The sequence below is a fragment of the Squalius cephalus genome (assembly GCF_949319135.1).
Source record: "Squalius cephalus genome assembly, chromosome: 21".
Taxonomy (NCBI): Eukaryota; Metazoa; Chordata; class Actinopteri; order Cypriniformes; family Leuciscidae; genus Squalius; species Squalius cephalus.
The window spans coordinates 14956207-14976381 of NC_137142.1; the positions used below are offsets into that span (position 1 = coordinate 14956207).

General features: G+C 41.1%; 3 protein-coding genes across 3 annotated transcripts; all 3 read left to right on the plus strand.

Moving 5' to 3' along the window:
* The first annotated feature begins 1453 nt into the window (after positions 1-1453).
* LOC307149559 (uncharacterized protein) lies at positions 1454-4269 on the plus strand. Its single transcript, XM_079855932.1, has 4 exons — positions 1454-1605; positions 1697-1729; positions 1860-2021; positions 3570-4269. The coding sequence occupies exons 1-4, from the start codon at positions 1590-1592 to the stop codon at positions 3677-3679; spliced, it is 321 nt and encodes a 106-aa protein (XP_079712058.1). The 5' UTR covers positions 1454-1589; the 3' UTR covers positions 3680-4269.
* A 1506-nt stretch (positions 4270-5775) lies between these two features.
* On the plus strand, positions 5776-14350 carry LOC307149804 (uncharacterized protein). The gene is made up of 8 exons (XM_079856371.1): positions 5776-5846; positions 8000-8035; positions 8124-8285; positions 8688-8859; positions 10212-10237; positions 10318-10347; positions 13829-13990; positions 14111-14350. The coding sequence occupies exons 1-8, from the start codon at positions 5837-5839 to the stop codon at positions 14206-14208; spliced, it is 696 nt and encodes a 231-aa protein (XP_079712497.1). The 5' UTR covers positions 5776-5836; the 3' UTR covers positions 14209-14350.
* A 558-nt stretch (positions 14351-14908) lies between these two features.
* Positions 14909-19854, plus strand: LOC307148981 (uncharacterized protein). Its single transcript, XM_079854970.1, has 2 exons — positions 14909-16331; positions 19644-19854. Exons 1-2 carry the CDS (start codon positions 15216-15218, stop codon positions 19644-19646), a joined length of 1119 nt encoding a protein of 372 aa, XP_079711096.1. The 5' UTR covers positions 14909-15215; the 3' UTR covers positions 19647-19854.
* Positions 19855-20175: the final 321 nt, after the last annotated feature.

The window sequence follows — 20175 nt, forward strand, 5'->3', positions numbered from 1 at the left end:
TTTGTTTTTCATTTTAAGATCAGAAATTCAACAATACCTAAACACAATATTGGGTTTGAAAAATAAGAAAGCTGCAAAGTGTGTTTCAATCTGTGAGCATTTTCACATTTTTGTTTAACTTTTAAGTTTGTCACTTTTTTTGTACCCCCCTTGACTGTAGTTGTAATTCTTTAAAATCAATAAAAATGTATTTTTTAAAAAAAAGACAATCATTCATACATGCATAGCCTACAAACTTTGACCTGTGGAGGGCAGTAATACGCTTTTTAATAAGGCTTTTTTTTTTAAGACAAATATTAAACATTTACAACTTTAACATGACATCCAAAAAAGATGGTAACTTAAAAGTTTGGGTTTACAATACATAAAGAAAAAGAAAAGAAAGAAGAAAACATTAGGCAAAAGTACAATAATATTGATTTAAATAAAAATAAAGCAAATAAACAAATAAATCATTGATTATTACTTAAAGAAAGAAGACAGCATATAAAATTTAAAATTTCAAGAAGCTTCAACTCTTTAGCGAATACGATTGTATCTCTACATTTTTTGTTATCAATACATTGGAGAGACTCAAATGAAAGTCAGCCATGAAGACCTTCAGCAAGGTCTTCATATACTTTTGTGAATATGAAACCAAATAAGATCATAAGGTTCATCATACAATTAACAGAAGCATATTTTTATTCAAAATATGTAATAACATCTTTGGATGTTATTTCACAATTATAACCAGAAAAGGCTTTTCATTAAAGTCAATAGACCTGTGGAAATGGTTTTATCACAAAATAATATTCTCTATATTTAATAGGAAATTACCATTTATTCATAAATTTTTCATAAGAATGAAACTGAGCTGACTGATCTAAAAGGTCAGATAGAAAGTAAATTCATGTATCTATCCAACAATGTAAATAAAGAGATTTCCGGTTAACTGTAATATATGTGGGGAAAAGTTATGTACACAACAGAATAGTAGAATAGAATAGAACAGTTGATAGAAGTTGGATAAGTTTGCTAATAATCACACAATAACAAAAAACACAAACCTCGAACCTTTTTTAAAAAAATATTGAATGGTAAAGCAGTGGTTCTCAACTCCAGTCCTCGGGACCCGTTGCTCTGCACATTTTGTATGTCTCTCTTATCTGACACACTCAGTTCAGTTCATGGAGTCTCTCTTAACGAGCTGATGATGTGATTCAGGTGTGTTAAATAAGGGAGACATACAAAATGTGCAGAGCAGCGGGTCCCGAGGACTGGAGTTGAGAACCACTGGTATAAAGAACCCTATTGAGTCCGATTTAAGTGAAAGTTCCTGAGCTCTTTTACTTTAAAAGTGTAATTTACATTTTTATTTTAAATCCAAAAGCACAAAATCATCTTCATTTACAAGAAGTAGAAGTAGTACAAGCGGATAGACAGCAAGTGGCAGTAATGCAACTTTTTGGATGCCCACTGCCATAAAACACCAAGAAGAAGAAGCCTACATTTATTTATGTTCCGTTTCGTGGGGTCTTCAAAGTGTGTGTGAAATCATTCTGCTGTTGTCACGGTGTAGTTTAGAGTAAAGTAAACTTTTCGAAAGCATGTGGATTCCGAACGGTGAGTAACACGTATTCATAAACGACACAAAACAAATGTACCTCTGTGTTGCGTCGTTTGTTTTTTAATCCATTATATTTTAATGTTTTAGCTGCCACCGTCATTGGGGTTACAGCTGGGGCCGGTGAGGAGCATTCTAGACCGGTTTAAAAACAAAATCAGCAGGGTTCATATAGATAGGCTAATGCTTGTTAGAACAATAAATTAAATGATAAATGCTTTTTTTTTTCTCTATGTATTTTCACGTTGATTAGCTGGTGCCGTTGCCTTGACCCCGCTTGCGCTCTCCATGGCGGGGTTCACCGCCGCCGGGATCGCGGCCGGTTCGGTGGGAGCCGGCATGATGTCGTCAGCTGCAGCCGCCAGCGGGGGAGGAGTGGCTGCGGGGAGTTTGGTCGCACTGCTCCAGTCTGCAGGTATTTTTTTACTAAAAGTTCAAAGGGAGTTGTTTTCTGGTGTTTGCTAAACCTTCAATAAGACTATAAATACCTTAAGAGAAAAACAATTTAACAACCTGTATTGTAAATTATTAGCTAAACTGATTTATAAAATAGTGCCTGATATACATGGAATGTTTTTGTATTGTACAAGATTGGAAGCTAACTTACTACACCCGTTTTATGCGTCATTGTGCAGCAAGGCGTTTTCTATGGAAGCTTGTTTCCGCCACAGAATAAAACATTTTAAGAGATAATTGCGACTTTTTATCTCACAATTGCGAGTTTACATCTCGCAATTCTGACTTTATTTCTCAGAATTGCGAGATATAAAGTCAGAATTGCGTGAAATAAAGTCGCAATTGCGTATTATAAAGTCAGAATTCTGACTTTTTTTCTCGCAATTGCGACTTTATGGCTACGTTCACACTGCAGGCTGAAACGACCCAATTCCGATTTTTTTGCCCCTATGCGACCTGTATCTGATCTTTTCATGACAGTCTGAACGACACAGATCCGATCTTTTCAAATGCGACCCAGGCCACTTGGGTATGTGGTCCCAAATCCGATACATATCCGATCTTTTGAAATGCGACTTCAGTCTGAACGGCCAGGTCGCATGTATCCGACCCGCACGTCATTGATACGCGAAAAACGGCATAATTCTGTAGTCGTCGGTTTGAAAACGGACTGCATATTCGTCGAGCTGAGGTAAATCTGCCGAACGGGTCGACCTCGACGAGCCCGTTAATTAAAAAAAATTAAATAAAAGCCCACGGCCATTATATATACGTTATGTTAACTTATTTGTGCTGAATCTGATATTAGATAGGTCAGCGGCTGCTGTCTGGCTCTTGTGTAACGGTCGCTGCGCGCGCTCGTGTGTGTGTGAGGGAATCACAGTTAGTTCAAGTTTAGCTAAAAAAAAATAAAAAAAGATGTTTAGCTACTTCCGCAAACAACAAGTGACGTCGTTGACCGTTGAGTACTCTTCTGCGCATGCGGGTCACTTCTGGGTCATTTCACGTTCACACAGGAGATCACAAAAGGTCGCATTTAATTGGAAATGTGAACGGCCTTGCAAAAAAATCAAATTTTTTCAAAAAATCGGAATTGAGCATTAAGCCCTGCAGTGTGAACGTAGCCTATATCACGCAATTCTGACTTTATAATACGCAATTGCGTGTTATAAAGTCAGAATTGTGAGATATAAACTATTCTGAGGTAAAAAAAAAAAAAAAAGTCCGTCTTTTTTCCCCCCTTTTAGAATTGGACTTTATCTCACAATTCTGAGAAAAAAAGTCAGAATTCTGACTTTATAAGACGCAATTGCGACTTTATTTCACGCAATTCTGACTTTATAACAAGCAATTGTGAGAAATAGTCAGAATTGCGAGATATAATCTCGCAATTGTGAGATAAAGTCGCAATTATCTTTTATAATGTTTTATTCAGTGGCGGAAACAAGCTTCCATACGTTTTCGGTTATTGATGTCATATGAGTTTTGTTCTCTCTCTCTCTCTCAGGTGCTGCAGGGCTGTCTGCAGCTGCAACAGCTGGTGTGGCGTCTGTGGGTGGCGCTGCAGGGGGTCTCTTTGGAGGAGCTGTTGGTTTGCTGAGGAGGATGAGGAGATAAGAAATCTCCATCGAGCTTCTGATCGCAAACACTGACAAAAGCTGCGTCCCAATTCTAGGGCTGCATCCTTCAAAGGCCGCGGTCTAGCCTACGGAGGACTGTTCTTGTCACCTAGAAACTGGAGCTATGTTTCCATCACTTTGTTTTCACAGGAAACAAAGGACACATTTGGAGGCTGCATTTGGCCTTCAAAGGATGCAGCCTCTGAATTGGGACGCAGCAATAGTCAGTGCAGCTTTGCAATTATAATGTTGAAAATATACCAGCTAAATTGAGCATCTTGCGACGCAGCAGAAAAAACTGACAGTCCATGAAAGGTGTTTGGAAGCAGACTCTGTGTGTATATGTAATTGTGTGTTCTTGTAATTGTAATTTTAGATAAGAATGTAAGCACATGATACCTTGGAAATCTTGAAAAATCTGTGATTTTTCATGTCACTGTCTTAAAATGAAAATGATTTACTTTACTAAAAGCACTTTTACATCCTGTCATCGAGTTCAGAATTAACAACATTCCTGATGGTTTCTCATATAATGTGTAAATGTACTATTTAAAATGAATCAAAATATTAAATTCCTGTCCTCCTATATATCAATGTGGAAAATATCTGTATTTTTTTGCATGATTAAGTGTATTGAAAAAATTTAAATGTATAATTTATAATAAATTATAAAAATTATGTATTATTACCCAAAGTGACTTGTACAAAGTGAATGTAACAAAAACGTTATTAATCATGGAGAAATTAAGTGTCAATGCAAAGTTTGGAAGTTGACCAGAAGGGTACAGTACAAACAAATAGTTCTTTACAGGCATCTGTGGTTCCATGAAGAACCTTCCAAGGAACTTTTTCACAAAAGGTTTTCTACAGTGGAAAAAGGTTCTTCAGATTATTAAAATGTTCTTCACACTAATAATAATACTTCTTTTAAGAACTTTTCACTAAGAGGTTCTTTGCACCAAAAATGGTTCTTCTAGGCTTTGCTGTGACTTCCTGTCACATGTGACTATAATGAAAGTATAGTGCAGGTGTTCTGAAATTCGTATTCTTTCACGTGATAATTTCGACTGACTTGTCATAATTCGGACCAGTATTCTTATTTCATATTTATGACTTGCTAAATCAGAATTTCAATAATAATTATGATGTGCAAAAGCATGTTTTTTGTTTTTGTTTTTTTTCCTGTGGCGAAATTTATCTTCCATAAAATCTGGAGGTTCTCAGACAAATACATTTGGGTCAAAGTTTGGGCAAAAAAAGTCCCAATAAATAGGAATGTTAATGTGGCTCCATGAGTAAATTAGTACACATTTTCTGAAGAACAAATAATGTATGAAATGTATCTCTCTTTTTTTTCTATCAACATAATTGAACATTACTGAGTGCCATAAATAGTATTTTTCCAAAGTGTGTGTGCCTGTAACTCTAAAAGTACCCTAATAAAGATATCTTGATATATATTCTCATTCTTAATAAACTTTTCTTTTGTAATCGTCCCATTAATAGATATAATGTGGCTCCATGTTCAAATTGTTGAATTTTATCCATTTTCAGTAGCTACACCAACGGATATTACTGTATCATCATAAAAGGTGATAAAAACATAAAAGGAAGATACATATAGATGGCATAAAATTTAAAAGCACAATAACTGAACGTCTTTGAAATTACAGAAAAAAAGAAAAGAAAAAAAGCATTTAAACAAAACTCACCTCAACATGTCTTTTACAATCATTTAACCCGCAATGGCCAATGCTGAGGTCACTGTTACTGTACAGCGTGCAAGACTTTCATTATGTTTTACTCTTATAAGAGAGGGGTACACTTTCATGTAGTCTGGCGTATGTGTCTTATAGCACCTCACTGAAATGACTTTTGGCAGGTTGGGATGTCTGAATGTGCTATATAGCCCTAAAACTAGCCTTGCACGACGTAGCCTAGGCCTACTGGTATTTCGTCGTCTTGAGGTTGCGCACGCGCTGAAGGGGAGATAGAAATTGAAACTCACTACCACATCTAAACGTGATTTCAAAGCAAGCAGTTTCAGTTTCCTTACGTCATTCCGTCTGCAGCATATAGCCATAGCAAAGATACTCTTTGGCCATAGCTGTGGTGCTACCAAGTTACAAACTCCTATGCTACAATCTTCTAAATCATGAAGCGCGGTAAGTAGCGCAAACATTTGCTTTTTTATGAATATGAGATGTTATGCAAGTGTAAAATGCAGGAGGTATGAACTCCTTTTGCAGGACCATTTACATTCAATTAGAAATAGGATAATCGGTAATGTTCAAATGTAGATGGGGTAACAATTAAAAATTAACAACATAAATGTTCAATCAGAAAATAAAATCGTAATATTTAGATATTTGTTGTTCTTATGCATATTTGAGATTGTAGAAGAAATGTGTTCTTATGTATAAAGTAGGCCTACTTAGGCTACACTGCAAAATCGTTGTAAAATAGGTTTAATACGTGATCAGCATTAATATTTGAAAAGTAGACTATATATTGTTTAGCTACTTTTCAAATATTCTATATAAGAAGCCGTAGTTTAATATTAGGCTAATCTATAAAATATTTATTTTAATATTTTGCCCATGCACATTTGTAATGTTTGTATAGTAGCATAACGGCTTCGAACGCGACTCAACCAATCAGAATCAAGGAATGGACTTTAGTCTATTGTATTTTGTTTTATGTGCATGCATGTTTAGAAAGAATCAATCGAGAACCGGAACTATCCGTTTTAAGGAAATAAGAACAATTAAAAAATAAGATTTCCCCAAAAGGATTGTTACAAAATAACTGACACCGACATTCTTCCTCTGTTTTGCTTGATACATCAGCAAAAAGTTGCTGTTAGACTTTTTGTAGCCTATCTCTCTAATCTTATTCAAATTCATTAGGCCTATTTGTCAGGTAGTAGGTAATTGAATTGAACATTTAAGAATTCCAAAATAATTTAGGGCATGTAGGCCTGCCTGGGCCACTCCAGCGAATGGGTGACATTTGCGTGTTGTAACTCTTCAAAATTAAATTTTATTTTTATATTTTTTCAACAGTGAATCTAATACTACACATATTTAACTATTCAAAATGTGCATTGGTCAATCTCAGGCAACTTGATTCATTTTTTTTTCAAGGTTTCTAAGCAGAAGATGGATGCATGTTACATGTAAAAAAACAGTAACAGGAATGAACACTTGGTAATAGAAATGAACATAACAGGAATGAACATAACAGGAATGAGTGTCCGTGTGTGCATGAGAGAGTGTACATGACTGTGTGCATTAGGTTTCTGTGTTTAAGTGATGTACTATGTTCTAGTTGTACTTCACAGCGAAGGAGGTGGAAAGAGAAAGAAGGGGAGAGAGAGGGAAGTTAAGACAAAAAAAGGGAGAAAAGAGAGGGTTGCGGGTGTGTTTCGCTCCTTCCATTGTAACATCGGTGGGTGTTTCTGGCACCTGCATATGGGTTTTCTCCATCTTCTACAAAATATGAGAAAGACAAAAAGTTTAAGTCACTTCGTGGTGGACTGGCTTCCTGGCTGGAAGTATGGTGTTCACATTGTAAAATTAATGCTAATGTCTACAATATAAGTAATTGCAACCTTAAAACTCATAATTCAGGTGAATAGTATTATATCAACTAATATTTACAGTATTAAATCAACAAAACAGAGGACTCTACTCACTCCTGCTACTTTAACTCACTCCTGTTATTTTTCATAAGTAACAGGACTGAAAGTAACAGGATTGAATTTAAGCAAAAAGTTATCAAATACACGGCATATGGCCACATAACATACATGCTAATAGCATGAGGACACTGAGCAAATTCTAGTGACTTACCAAAAGTTCATATTTTTAAAATAAACAAATAAAATCTAAGAATTAATTTAGGTGACAGTATGTTGAGATTGACCTTCTCATGAAAAAAAGACATTTTAAAGCATAGATTGGATAGGATATAAAGTCACACAACAATGCAAAAAAAAAAGATTTCTGAAGGATTTTAATCATTATATTTCATGTTTAGAGATCGAGAGTGAGGACATGCAGAAAATGCTTTTTTGTGTGTGTGTGTGTGTGTGTGTGTGTTCTTTGTAGTTTTTATTTTTGTTTTTAATTATACATTTTCAATTTGTAGTTAGCTTAATGTGCAGGACATTGTGCTTAATAATAAAATGTATTTTAGAGTTAATTTATACATAGTGTCCTGGGGACAGAAATGTCACCCTTTCGGTGGAATGGCTCGCCTACAGACTGTTACAAATAAATTCTGCAGTGATTTCATCAGGTTTATTCTTTTTCAGGACTCTTCACCATAATTGGGGTCGCAACTGGGGCAGGTAAAGTTGTTCTGAGGGTTGTTACTTCAAATGAACTTGTATCAGTTGTAGCCTACAGAAGATAGTTGGTGCTGTTTATGTCCATTAGTTGGTGCTGTTGTATTGGCTCCGGTGGCGCTCACCATGGCGGGGTTCACCTCTGCTGGTATAGCAGCGGGTTCTCTGGCTGCCAGCATGATGTCATCAGCAGCCATCGCCAACGGGGGAGGAGTGGCTGCGGGGAGTTTGGTTGCGCTCCTTCAGTCAGCAGGTATTTTTTTATTAAAAGTTTAAAGGAAGTTGCGATAGTCTTTTCTGTCTGTTTCACTTCCCCTGTTTGTTATTTACACACACACACACACACACTCAAAGTCACAAGTTTTCCCCAAAGAGCTTGGAAACATTTAAAAGCACATGAATGTCGTTCCTGCAAGAAAAACAAATGTTAGTTGATTAATTAAAGTTGATTAATTAATAAATCCATCACAAAACAAATAGGCCATACTATGAAATGGGTGCATATTCCATTTTAAAGGAATAGTTTACCCAAACATAAAAATGTCCATCATTTCCTGACCCCCATGTCATTCTAAAAATGTTGAAGAACATGTTAGCCTACAGTCTTTTGGTGATTTCAAGATTGTCGCTTCCTCTGCACGTTCTCCCTGGTCAGGTGCTGCTGGGCTGTCTGCAGGTGCGGCAGCAGCCGTGGCATCTGTGGGTGGAGCAGCAGGTGCTGTTGTAGGTGGAGCTGCAGATTTGCTTTCTCATTCCAAGAGACCACCTTCACCTGAGGAGGAAGACGATGAAGAAGAGGAAGAGATGGAGATGACCCAAGAGCTTATGCTTAAATAGACCCTCTGATAATAACTGATGATAACAATGTACTATTTGTGGGAGCACTTAGTGTAGTTACAGTGTATATATACACAATTTATGCACCTGCCATTTCAACTTAAAAATATGAGGGATGAAATTTGTAATTTCCCCTTACTTCAAGGAAATTAAACATTTGTTGTATATTTCTGTGTGGATCCAGTTTGTGGGAATTTTATAGCCATTTGTCTCCCATGTTCTTGCGCAATTTGTAAGTCTTTGGTCAAACTTCTGTCACATGGCAACCTTGTTCTTGTAATTGACCTATATAACTCACTCAGTGAGCAAACAGCAAGCCATATAATCGAGCCTGCCTTCCTCCATGCTTGTCTATTGTTCCGCTCTATTTGTTTGTGATTTGGTTTCGGTTTCCTTTCTTGGCCAGTGTCATTGGAGATAAAATACAAAATGCTATCTAGTATTTCAAATATTTTATTGCTTGGAGAGATTTGAAGCTGTCAGTAGGAAGAAAAACATGTTATGGCTTTCATGGAGGAATTTAAACTTTTACAGTTACAGATATAGACATCAAGTTAAACTGCTAAATCTTAGTTAACCATGAATAGGCTATATCCTGTCAAACAAAGTTGCAAAGATGTTATGTCATACAGATTTTATAAAACAATGTAATTTGTGTAGGGTATAATGTCATCGCGAGCATGCGCGTTTAAACATTCATGAGGTAATCGAAACCTACTACAGCGCATGCGTGTTCAACTGTGTTTTTTCTGTGAATGTCCTAGGTTTTTTTTTGTTGTTGTTTTTTTACTATTATAATGCAACAATAAACAAACAGAACAGACAGAACCTCTACAGGAATGAAATTATCGAATCTTCATGTAAAGTTTCACAAACTAAATAAAAAGAAAGAAAAAATATATAAACAGCTTATGTTTAACAGACACAGCGAAGACATTATTTTTCAGTGGCATTACTAATATATATATATATATATATATTTCAAGGATCTGTCAAAGAGATTTGAGAAATGCGTCATTTCAATTAAGAATGTGAAAAAGTAGGCTGCGAGTTAGAGAATGTTTGCTTATGCATAAAAACAGTTTACAACAACAACAAAAATTAACAATGTAGGCTAAGTAATTGAAGTACCTATTAGTTGTAGGCTACCTTTATAGTATCAGATTATATCTTTACGTCATCGCGCTAGGCTGCAGCGAGGACCACAGCTTGTTGTCTCTGATGTTAGTTTCGCTTTCCTTTCTTGAGAAGTGAGACACCCAGAACGCTATTTAAGCAAGCTCTCACATATTGAGATCAGTGTAGCCTAAAGCAAGAGCATCCTGTTTGTTCGTTTTAACAGAGTCGACTTAAGATGGATCCCTGTAAGTAGGCTATATATTTTGATTATTCTAACTAGATTGTTTATCAATAAATGAGTTTACTTGTTTTTTCTATCTATCCTCTAGTAACGCTTATTGCAACAGGTGCAGCAGCAGGTAAAATTCTTAAAATTATATTATAACCTATATTTCTGCCTGGTTTCACAGGCACGGCTTAAGCCTCTAAAATGCATGTTTGAGCTGTTTTAACTGAAAAGAACTTGCACTGACATATCTTAAAATATGTAAATGCTTTTTTTTTTTCTCAAGATGCACATCAGTATAGGCTAATGTGTTTTCTAAGACATTTTTAAAAGCTACTGAGATGTCTAATTTAACTGGCCTAATCCTAGTTTAATTATAAAGCCCTGTCTGAAACCAGGGCTGCGTTCAACCCAGACAAAAAGTTACGAAACGTTTTTTAAACGGAAACGGTGGTGCGTTGAACACCATGGCCGTTTCTCAATACCAAGTACGCAAACTTTGGACTTGAGTCCTTGGCAGTTCGGACATGACAAGTTCGACTCAGGAGAACGAACTCCCGATGACGGGAGGACGCAAGTCCGATAATTCTGCAAATGCGTCACTCAGCTCGCTCTGGCTACTCCGGTTATCTCTTTATGTATATTTTGGCTACAATAAAACAAAATATCTTATAAAACACCATTCTGCCTCTAGTCTTTTCATTTTCATTTAAAAAAAATCTTAAACATATTAATGGCCACACAAATGTGGTTCAGGCAACGCAATTGATTATCTTCACTGCATATATTAATAACCACACGAAATATAACACAACCCTGACTCTTTTTGTTTTCATTTTAAAAATATGATAGCCTACATACAAACATTATAATATTGATCATTAAAACAGCCTACATACAGTGAAGAGAATAAGCAACATGTAATAAAATATTTTATATGTTTTAAATATATAAAATAAAATGACATAACCCTTTTTGTTAAATGTCAGTTTTAATGATCAATAATAGCCATTATAAAAGTATAAGTGCCTAAAATGTATATGAAGCCAGTAAACGATTCAGTCAAACATAAGTCAGCTCTCTAGGCTACAATGTTAAAGTCAAATAGACTAAATATATAAAGCTATGAAACTTCACTTTGCCCTCAGCCAAAGCGTTTGCCAGGGAACAAATTATAGATTAATGAGACAAAAAAATAAAATAAAATAAAATAAAATAAAATAAAATAAATAAAACGCCCGTTAGATATAGGCCTACACAAGACGATTTATATCTCATGTTAAACCACTAGACTAGAGACATCCGAGCCAGCGGCAAACGTCTGAAGGACTAGCCGAGGAAAGGCTGTTCCAGGTGGGGTAGCCTACATGAGCGCTGATCTCACAACTCCGAAAACGTCAGATCAAATTTTCCTATAGGCGCTATCTTTATAAATAAACCACATATTTGAGCTTTAATCAACTACATTCTCGCTTGAAAAACTCTTAAAACTACATTTCGTGACACAATAACAGTAGCATTTTTAAATTACGCGGGTTGCTGGTTGGTGTGAGATGCATTCTGGGATACCTGGCTGTCTCAAGTCCGCACAAGGCCCTGTCCCAAATGGCACACTCCGGACTTGTGGACTTCCTCAGAGTCCACACTTTGGTGACGTCATGTAGTGCAGACCTATAGGGCCCTTGGAGCGAGTCAAAGAGGGCGCATTGAGAGGTATTTTTGGGACAGACTCGATCGTCAAGCCGGAAATAACGGTCTGGTTGTTGGACAGGAGAAATCACATTTTTGCGCTCCGACGTCTTATCTCCATGTCAACTACACAGCCTAATTTTACAGTTCTATATTTTGATATTATGCATGCCACCTGGGCATTAGACAATAGATACATTATTCTTATTTAAATTATGTATAGGCTACAGTTGTAGGCCTACATAATAATACATAATGTTCCATTTGAACTAAGATTACAATTTTAACACATAATGAAAATGTGCATGAGTTTTAAATTAATTTACAGGTTTCAATATTCATACTATGTTTACATATGACTCAGTAAAGCCCTGACATTCGGTTCTATTTATTTAATGAATCATAATGTGATCGTAAATTTCACATTATTTAAAATTTCACATCCACAAGTCCGGAATGTGATCGTATTATTCAACGCACTATTATTATGTTTGAGACATCAACCACTGGTCGATGACCATAATGTTTGTATAAACTGTAGGTAACAACTGGTAAAATGTACATCTAGGTCATAAAAACTTTAATATTTTCTTCTCAGCCATGTCAACAATTATCTGTGAGCGAAATCTCCTCCCATCCGTTGTCTGATTGGCCTTTCGCAAGGATTCCTAGTTAAAGTGTGTGGAGCCTGCATCTATGCGGGCTTCGCGGAACACCGCTTCAGGGGTACAAAGGGCAAGGGGGCACTGCTAAGCACACTTCAGAGCGTTAAAATGCTGAATGGGATGGCCTACGGACTCGTAGACTCGGCGAGCACGCGCAATTTAAGTCCACGAGACCGAAAGTCCACATGACTTGCGCCATTTGGGACAGGGCCCAAGTCACCTCTCGATGCATCCAAGGTAAAAGGGGCGGATCAAGAACACATCCGGGGATTTGAACTGGACTTGGCTAGATGTGAACTTTGAATTGAAACAGTATTTGGGCAGCGACTGATGACGTTTCACAAGTCACGTTTCACGTGCCAGAGCGCGTATTGTTTTCAGAGAAACACGTGATCAACGAAAAACGAAGTGCTTCGTGAGGCTTCATTTGCCCATCCCTATGATATGCAATATTTTATAAAACTCTTACAACAAACATATCCTACATAGCCTACCTTAAATTGTTGCGTATACCGAGCTGCAGCAGATACATTTGTAAACGACCTTACTTGGACCCATTGGTTTATATACATGTTGCTGCTGATTGGGCTGACATTTTTGACACACTCACCAAACAAGACAAAAGACTTGTTCGACTTAACCTGCGCTGCACAGACCGATTGGCGAATAACATCAAAATACCGCAAGAGAGATTAGAGAGCAGCTAGACAGCTCCGAATGTTTTTCAATTGCTCTCGCGGTACTTTGATGTCATAAACCGATCGGTCTGTGCAGCGCCGGCTCAAGTCAAACAAGCCTAAAACGTAGGCCTATCTCAAACCCCTTTGCACACCGTTTGTAGGAAATATGTTGTTCAACCCGGAAACTGTAGCAAACCTTTGCGCACCGGTTTGAGCTTGAACGTGGCCCAGGCCTTTATATTTTATAGTTTTATCTGCTGTTTTATGTTATTTTGTCAAAATTAACATTATATAAAATCAAAAGTGTAGGTCACATCATAATGACAACAGTGTGTATGTAGTACGTCCAGATTATATTCATACTACACATATTCATACCATATAGAATGTACTTTTTAGTGGCTGTGAAGTAATTAGGCCTAGGCCTATTTGTTCAAAATAAGGGCTTGTTCAATAGAGTAAGCAATTTCGGATAAAGCCACAGAAAATGAGTTTTAAAATAAATAACCTGATTTTGTGAAATATATAAATTATTTTAATGGAATTTGATCCACCTGAACTACTGTGTTTCTCCTAATAGCTGGAGCAATTGTTGCAGCTCCTGCTGTTTTAACAGCGGCCGGTTTCACCGCCGGTGGAATTGCTGCAGGATCACTTGCCTCCTCTTTGATGTCAGCTGCTGCCGTGGCGAACGGAGGAGGGGTCGCAGCTGGTGGTGTGGTAGCTGCTCTTCAGTCTGCTGGTGAGCCAAATATCCGGATTTTTTATTTTTTATCATCATTGCACTTTAACAATAAAACTGATTTATGCAAGGGGCAAATAGGCTACACAATTTTTTTCATGTCATTTTTCATGTCATTAGGTGCTGCGGGAATCCCTTTGGCAGGTCAAGCCATCGTGGGGGCTGTGGGAGCCACTGTGGGGGCAGTTGTTAGCATGGCTAGCAACTATACTGTGTAACTAGTTTAAATCTGTGCAATTATTGTATGTTACAAAAAAAAAGAAAGGAAACCATTATATTATCATTATCTCACTGTATGTCTAAGTGATTAACATCAGTGGCCTATCTGTATCAGTTTAGGTGTAAGGGTGCTGTTTATAAGCAAATAAAATGAAAACAAATAGTCTCTTGCTGTCATTTATTTATCATAAACTAATGTTGTGTAATTAACTGTGACTGCTCAGAGTTACTCACTTAAACTGTCATAAGGGGAGTTTTCCTAATGAAAAAGGTTTCTCATATTGCATTGAAGAACACACTGGAGCCATAAGGCACCGTTTGGTACTTAAGTAACTTTAATTTATATTGTTTCTCAATATATTTCTCATTATATATTATATTCCTCATTGCCTCATAGTACCATGTCCCTAATGATGGGGTTACTGGAGAAACACAATTGACAGTATTTAGAGTTCTTGCAAAAGCATATAGGTTCTGTGTTATAAATACTTCATAAAAATGAGAAGTTCTCCAAATTATTCCACCATGTGCTTTCACAAGGGATACAATTTGTTCCTGGCTTTATGCACATTATTGTCATGGGTGGTGTGGCGAGGGGGGCGTGGTTTTGCGAAGTCTGTAGCAGGAGAGAAAGGAGGGGGCCGATCGGTGAGTAAGTAGGTCAAGTGCAAAATGATGAACACCTGTGTCTGATTGCAGTGATTGGCGTGGAGAGACCGGATATAAGCTGGCATTCGGGAGGAGGAGAGAGAGAGAGTTGGACTGAAACCTCACTGAGCGTCTGTGTCTTTTGAGTGGAAGCTGTCTTGTTGTTTTGTTTCTTGTTAAGCTGTGCGTGGCACGGTGAATGCGCTACGTGCGCCCTTTTTGTTTGTTTACTTTTATTTATAATAAACTGAGTGTTTCAGTCACGCCGACCCCTGTCTTCTTCCTTCCTTACCCATACGAACATTGAACCTTATTACACTGGTGCCGAATCCCGGGAAGGAAGAAGATCGCCGCCGCCATGCAGACTCCGCCAGGAACGCCATTTGCGGACATCATCCAATCGCTCGCGGGTCTTCACCAAGAACATCACCAACATCTGCTGGCCATAAAAGAGGAGCAGGACAAACGGTTCGAGGCGCTCCTCCGTGGCCAGCATGAAGACCGCGAGCTGTTCCGGAGCTGGATAGACCGGGAGGTTAGGGCCGTCCCCCCAACATACAAAGACTCGTCCTCGCCGATACCTCTCAATAAAATGGGTCCCCAGGATGATCCGGAGGCATTCCTGGAGCTGTTTGAGAGGTCGGCTGAGGACCGGGGATGGCCCTCGACGGACTGGCCAATGCGGCTGATACCCCTGCTGTCAGGAGAGGCGCAGGTGGCCGCTCACCAACTGCCAGTCCAGAATCTCCTGGTCTATCAGGATCTCAAGCGGGCCATTCTTCAGCGGGTTGGCCGGACTCCAGAGCAACATCGGCAGAGGTTCAGGACACTGAACCTTGAGGAGTCTGGCCGACCCTTCATCATGGCCCAACAGCTCCGGGACTCCTGCCGCAAGTGGCTGATGGCCGACGAAAGCGACGTCGAGGAAATCATCGACCGTGTGGTACTGGAGCAGTTCGTGGCGCGGTTGCCACGGGAGACTGCACAGTGGGTCCAGTGCCACCGCCCGACGTCGCTGAACCAGGCCATCCAGCTGGCGGAGGACCAAATGGTGGCGTGCCCGGGGGTCGGCGAACCCCTACCATCTGCTTCTCTCTCTCTCTCTCTTTTTAACCCCTCTCCTAAGCCCTCTCCCCTTCCCAGGTATCGGGGAAACCTCCCACCGAGGCCAGCTCCAAGGTGGAGGACAGGGGGAACCGCGGAGCCGGTAGCTTCCCCCAGGCCTCTTCCCCGGGGAGGGGGCCCATCGAGGGGGGGATTCCCTCCACAGGCGGCGCTACCTCTCTCTCCACGCCAATCCCTTGACCCGCTTCCTGCCACTGGAGCGGCGGGGAAGCCCGGGCCGGCTTGTTGGCGCTGTGGGGACCCGGGTCATTTTATCGACCGGTGTCCGGTGATGGAGGTGGGGACGCTGATCCGGGTCCCCGACGCGCCGCAAGCTGCCCCTGATCAAGCTGGCCTGTACCAAATACCCGTGAGTATAAAGGGGGGTACTTTTCAGGCTCTGGTGGATTCAGGCTGTAACCAAACCTCTGTCCACCAAAGCCTGATTCAACCTAAAGCATTGGATAATAGCCGCATGGTTAAGGTACGGTGTGTGCACGGGGAAGTGGTGAATTATCCGTTAATGCCTGTGGATATTCAATTTAGGGGACAAAAGCATAGTGTGGAGGTGGCGATTAACCCGCACCTCCGGCATCCGCTGATTTTGGGGACAGATTGGCCAGCATTTAATGAGTTATTGGGTCATTTATGTGCGGATGCTTCTTGGGTAAAAAAGGATAAGGGGAAGGTGGCGATTGCTCAGTTGGGAGAAGCTGATCCGGAACCTCTGGGTACTGGTTCAGGGGAACGGAGTGCACTGGAGAGAACCATTCTCACAGAGCGCGATGATTTTCCCCTGGAACAGTCCCAGGATGACACGCTGAAACATGCCTTTGATCAGGTTCGCTCTATCGACGGCCAGCTTCTCCACACGGACCAACCACTCACCTATCCGTATTTTGCAATCCTAAAAGATAAGTTGTATCGGGTAACCCAAGATGCCCAATCAAAGCAGGATACAACTCAGTTGTTGGTACCTAAAAGCCGTCGGGAAATGCTTTTCCAGACGGCTCATTCTAATCCAATGGCGGGGCATTTAGGACAAACAGCGACACTTAACCGTCTCATGGCCCGGTTCTTTTGGCCGGGCATTCACGAGAATGTACGCAAGTGGTGTGCGTCTTGTCGTGAATGTCAGTTGGTGAATCCACCGGCCAACCCAAAAGCACCATTGTGCCCTATTCCGCTGATGCAGGTCCCCTTCGAACGAATTGGTATGGACCTCATCGGGCCATTAGAACGGTCAGCACGGGGACATCGCTTTGCTTTAGTCCTGGTGGACTACGCAACGCGATATCCTGAAGCAGTTCCGCTTCGCAATATTTCCGCAAATAGCGTGGCGAGCGCTCTGTTTCAATTAATCTCCCGGGTGGGAATCCCGAAAGAGATTCTCACCGATCAAGGCACGGCGTTTATGTCACGAACGATACGCGAACTTTACGGATTATTGGGCATTAAATCGATCCGGACCAGTGTCTATCACCCACAAACAGACGGGCTGGTCGAACGATTTAACCGCACTTTGAAATCCATGATTCGAAAGTTCGTACAAGAAGACGCCAAAAATTGGGACCGGTGGTTAGAACCCCTCTTGTTCGCTGTACGGGAGGTCCCGCAAGCCTCCACGGGGTTTTCCCCCTTCGAGCTTCTCTATGGGCGTCAGCCCCGCGGGGTGTTAGATGTCCTTAGGGAAACTTGGGAGGACGGACCTTCAGCTAGTAAAAATGAAATTCAGTATGTCCTGGACCTGAGAACAAAACTCCACACTTTGGGGCGGCTGTCACGGGAGAATTTGTTACAGGCTCAGGACAAGCAAAGTCGGCTGTACAACAGGGGGGCTAGACTGCGTCAATTTACACCGGGAGAGAAAGTGCTTGTATTACTTCCTACCTCTAGCTCAAAATTACTCGCAAAGTGGCAAGGACCTTTTGAGGTTACGCGGCGAATTGGAGATCTCAACTATGAGGTAATACGAACAGATAGGGGCGGAGCACATCAAATTTACCACCTCAACCTGCTTAAAAAATGGTCTGAGGTGGAATCAGTGATGCTGGCGATGGTGGTGAGCGGAGAGGAGGATCTCGGTCCAGAGGCGAATGTCAAAACAAAATCTCTCGCCCTGGCCGCTGGGGGAGACCACCTCTCACCATCCCAGCTCACTGATGTGCATAATTTACAAGCAGATTTTGCTGATGTGTTCTCGCCCCTGCCTGGTCGAACGGACCTCATTCAGCACCACGTTGAGACAGAGCCGGGCGTGGTGGTTCGCAGCCGGCCGTATCGACTGCCAGAGCACAAAAAGAAAGTTGTGCAAAGCGAATTAGAGTCGATGCTAGAGTTGGGAGTAATAGAAGAATCTAACAGTGACTGGGCGAGCCCGATAGTTTTAGTTCCTAAAACGGACGGCTCGATTCGGTTCTGTGTAGATTACAGGAAGGTGAATGCTGTGTCGAAGTTCGACGCTTATCCAATGCCAAGGGTTGACGAATTGCTTGATCGGCTGGGTACTGCTCGATTTTATTCGACATTGGACTTAACTAAAGGATATTGGCAGATCCCCTTATCTCCATTATCCAAAGAAAAAACAGCTTTCACCACGCCGTTTGGGTTACACCAATTTGTCACGCTTCCTTTCGGGTTGTTCGGGGCTCCGGCAACGTTTCAGCGTCTGATGGACAGGATTCTCCGACCGCACGCTGCATATGCCGCTGCCTACTTGGATGATATCATCATCTTTAGTGGTGACTGGCAGCGTCATATGCAGCAGGTGCGGGCTGTCCTGAAGACGCTGAGACGAGCTGGGCTCACGGCCAACCCGAAGAAGTGTGCAATTGGGCGGGTGGAAGTAAGATATCTGGGCTTCCACTTGGGTCATGGGCAAGTGCGTCCCCAAATTGATAAGACAGCAGCGGTTGCGACTTGTCCGAGACCCAAGACCAAAAAGGAGGTTAGACAGTTCCTGGGGCTGGCGGGTTATTACAGAAGGTTTGTGCCTAATTATTCGGACCTCGCCAGCCCGCTGACTGATCTAACTAAAAAGGAGGTACCAGATACGGTCCAGTGGACGGAGCAGTGTCAGCGGGCTTTTACCCAGATAAAGGCTGCTTTATGTGGCGGACCGCTTTTACATGCCCCTGACTTTTCTCTCCCTTTCATACTACAGACCGACGCGTCGGACAGGGGGATGGGCGCGGTCCTGTCCCAGGAGGTGGAGGGTGAGGAGCGGCCGGTGCTGTACATCAGTCGGAAGCTCTCTAAGAGAGAGACGGTGTACAGCACCATAGAGAAGGAGTGTTTGGCCATCAGATGGGCCGTTCTCACCCTTCGCTACTACCTCTTGGGACGGGAGTTCACCCTCTGTTCGGACCACGCTCCCCTGCAGTGGCTCCACCGCATGAAGGATACCAACGCGCGGATCACTCGTTGGTATCTCGCTTTACAGCCTTTTAAGTTCAAGGTGATCCACAGGCCGGGTGTACAGATGGTTGTGGCTGACTTCCTCTCCAGGAGGAGGGGGGGGGAGGCTGCAGGCCGGATGGCTCCCCGGCCTGAGTCGGGCGGTGGGGGTATGTGGCGAGGGGGGCGTGGTTTTGCGAAGTCTGTAGCAGGAGAGAAAGGAGGGGGCCGATCGGTGAGTAAGTAGGTCAAGTGCAAAATGATGAACACCTGTGTCTGATTGCAGTGATTGGCGTGGAGAGACCGGATATAAGCTGGCATTCGGGAGGAGGAGAGAGAGAGAGTTGGACTGAAACCTCACTGAGCGTCTGTGTCTTTTGAGTGGAAGCTGTCTTGTTGTTTTGTTTCTTGTTAAGCTGTGCGTGGCACGGTGAATGCGCTACGTGCGCCCTTTTTGTTTGTTTACTTTTATTTATAATAAACTGAGTGTTTCAGTCACGCCGACCCCTGTCTTCTTCCTTCCTTACCCATACGAACATTGAACCTTATTACAGGTGGCTATTCGGAATTAAGCGCATGACGCAGGAGAATAATATGCAAATAGTCTTTAATCCAAAACTCACGGAACAGGCAGGGAAACAGATTAACAAACTTCAACATTGACCTAGACAGGACAAAGAACTGAACAGAACAGGGAGTATAAATAAATACACATGAACTAATGAGAAAATGAATCTGACAACAGATGAACGGAATAATGATCAAACAAGCTGAGTCAAACTACCAGATAAGGAAGACAGAACCGAAACATAACATAA

Excerpts from the sequence above, each read along its gene's own strand:
- LOC307149804 (XM_079856371.1), top strand. Across the intron at positions 10,238-10,317 it reads CTTAAGATGGATCCCTGTAA|TAACGCTTATTGCAACAGGT; the intron begins GTAGGCTATATA and ends TCTATCCTCTAG. Across the intron at positions 10,348-13,828 it reads TGCAACAGGTGCAGCAGCAG|CTGGAGCAATTGTTGCAGCT; the intron begins GTAAAATTCTTA and ends TTCTCCTAATAG.
- LOC307149559 (XM_079855932.1), top strand. Across the intron at positions 1,730-1,859 it reads TGGGGTTACAGCTGGGGCCG|CTGGTGCCGTTGCCTTGACC; the intron begins GTGAGGAGCATT and ends CACGTTGATTAG. Across the intron at positions 2,022-3,569 it reads CGCACTGCTCCAGTCTGCAG|GTGCTGCAGGGCTGTCTGCA; the intron begins GTATTTTTTTAC and ends TCTCTCTCTCAG.
- LOC307148981 (XM_079854970.1), top strand. The coding sequence starts at position 15,216 with ATGCAGACTCCGCCAGGAACGCCATTTGCGGACATCATCCAATCGCTC.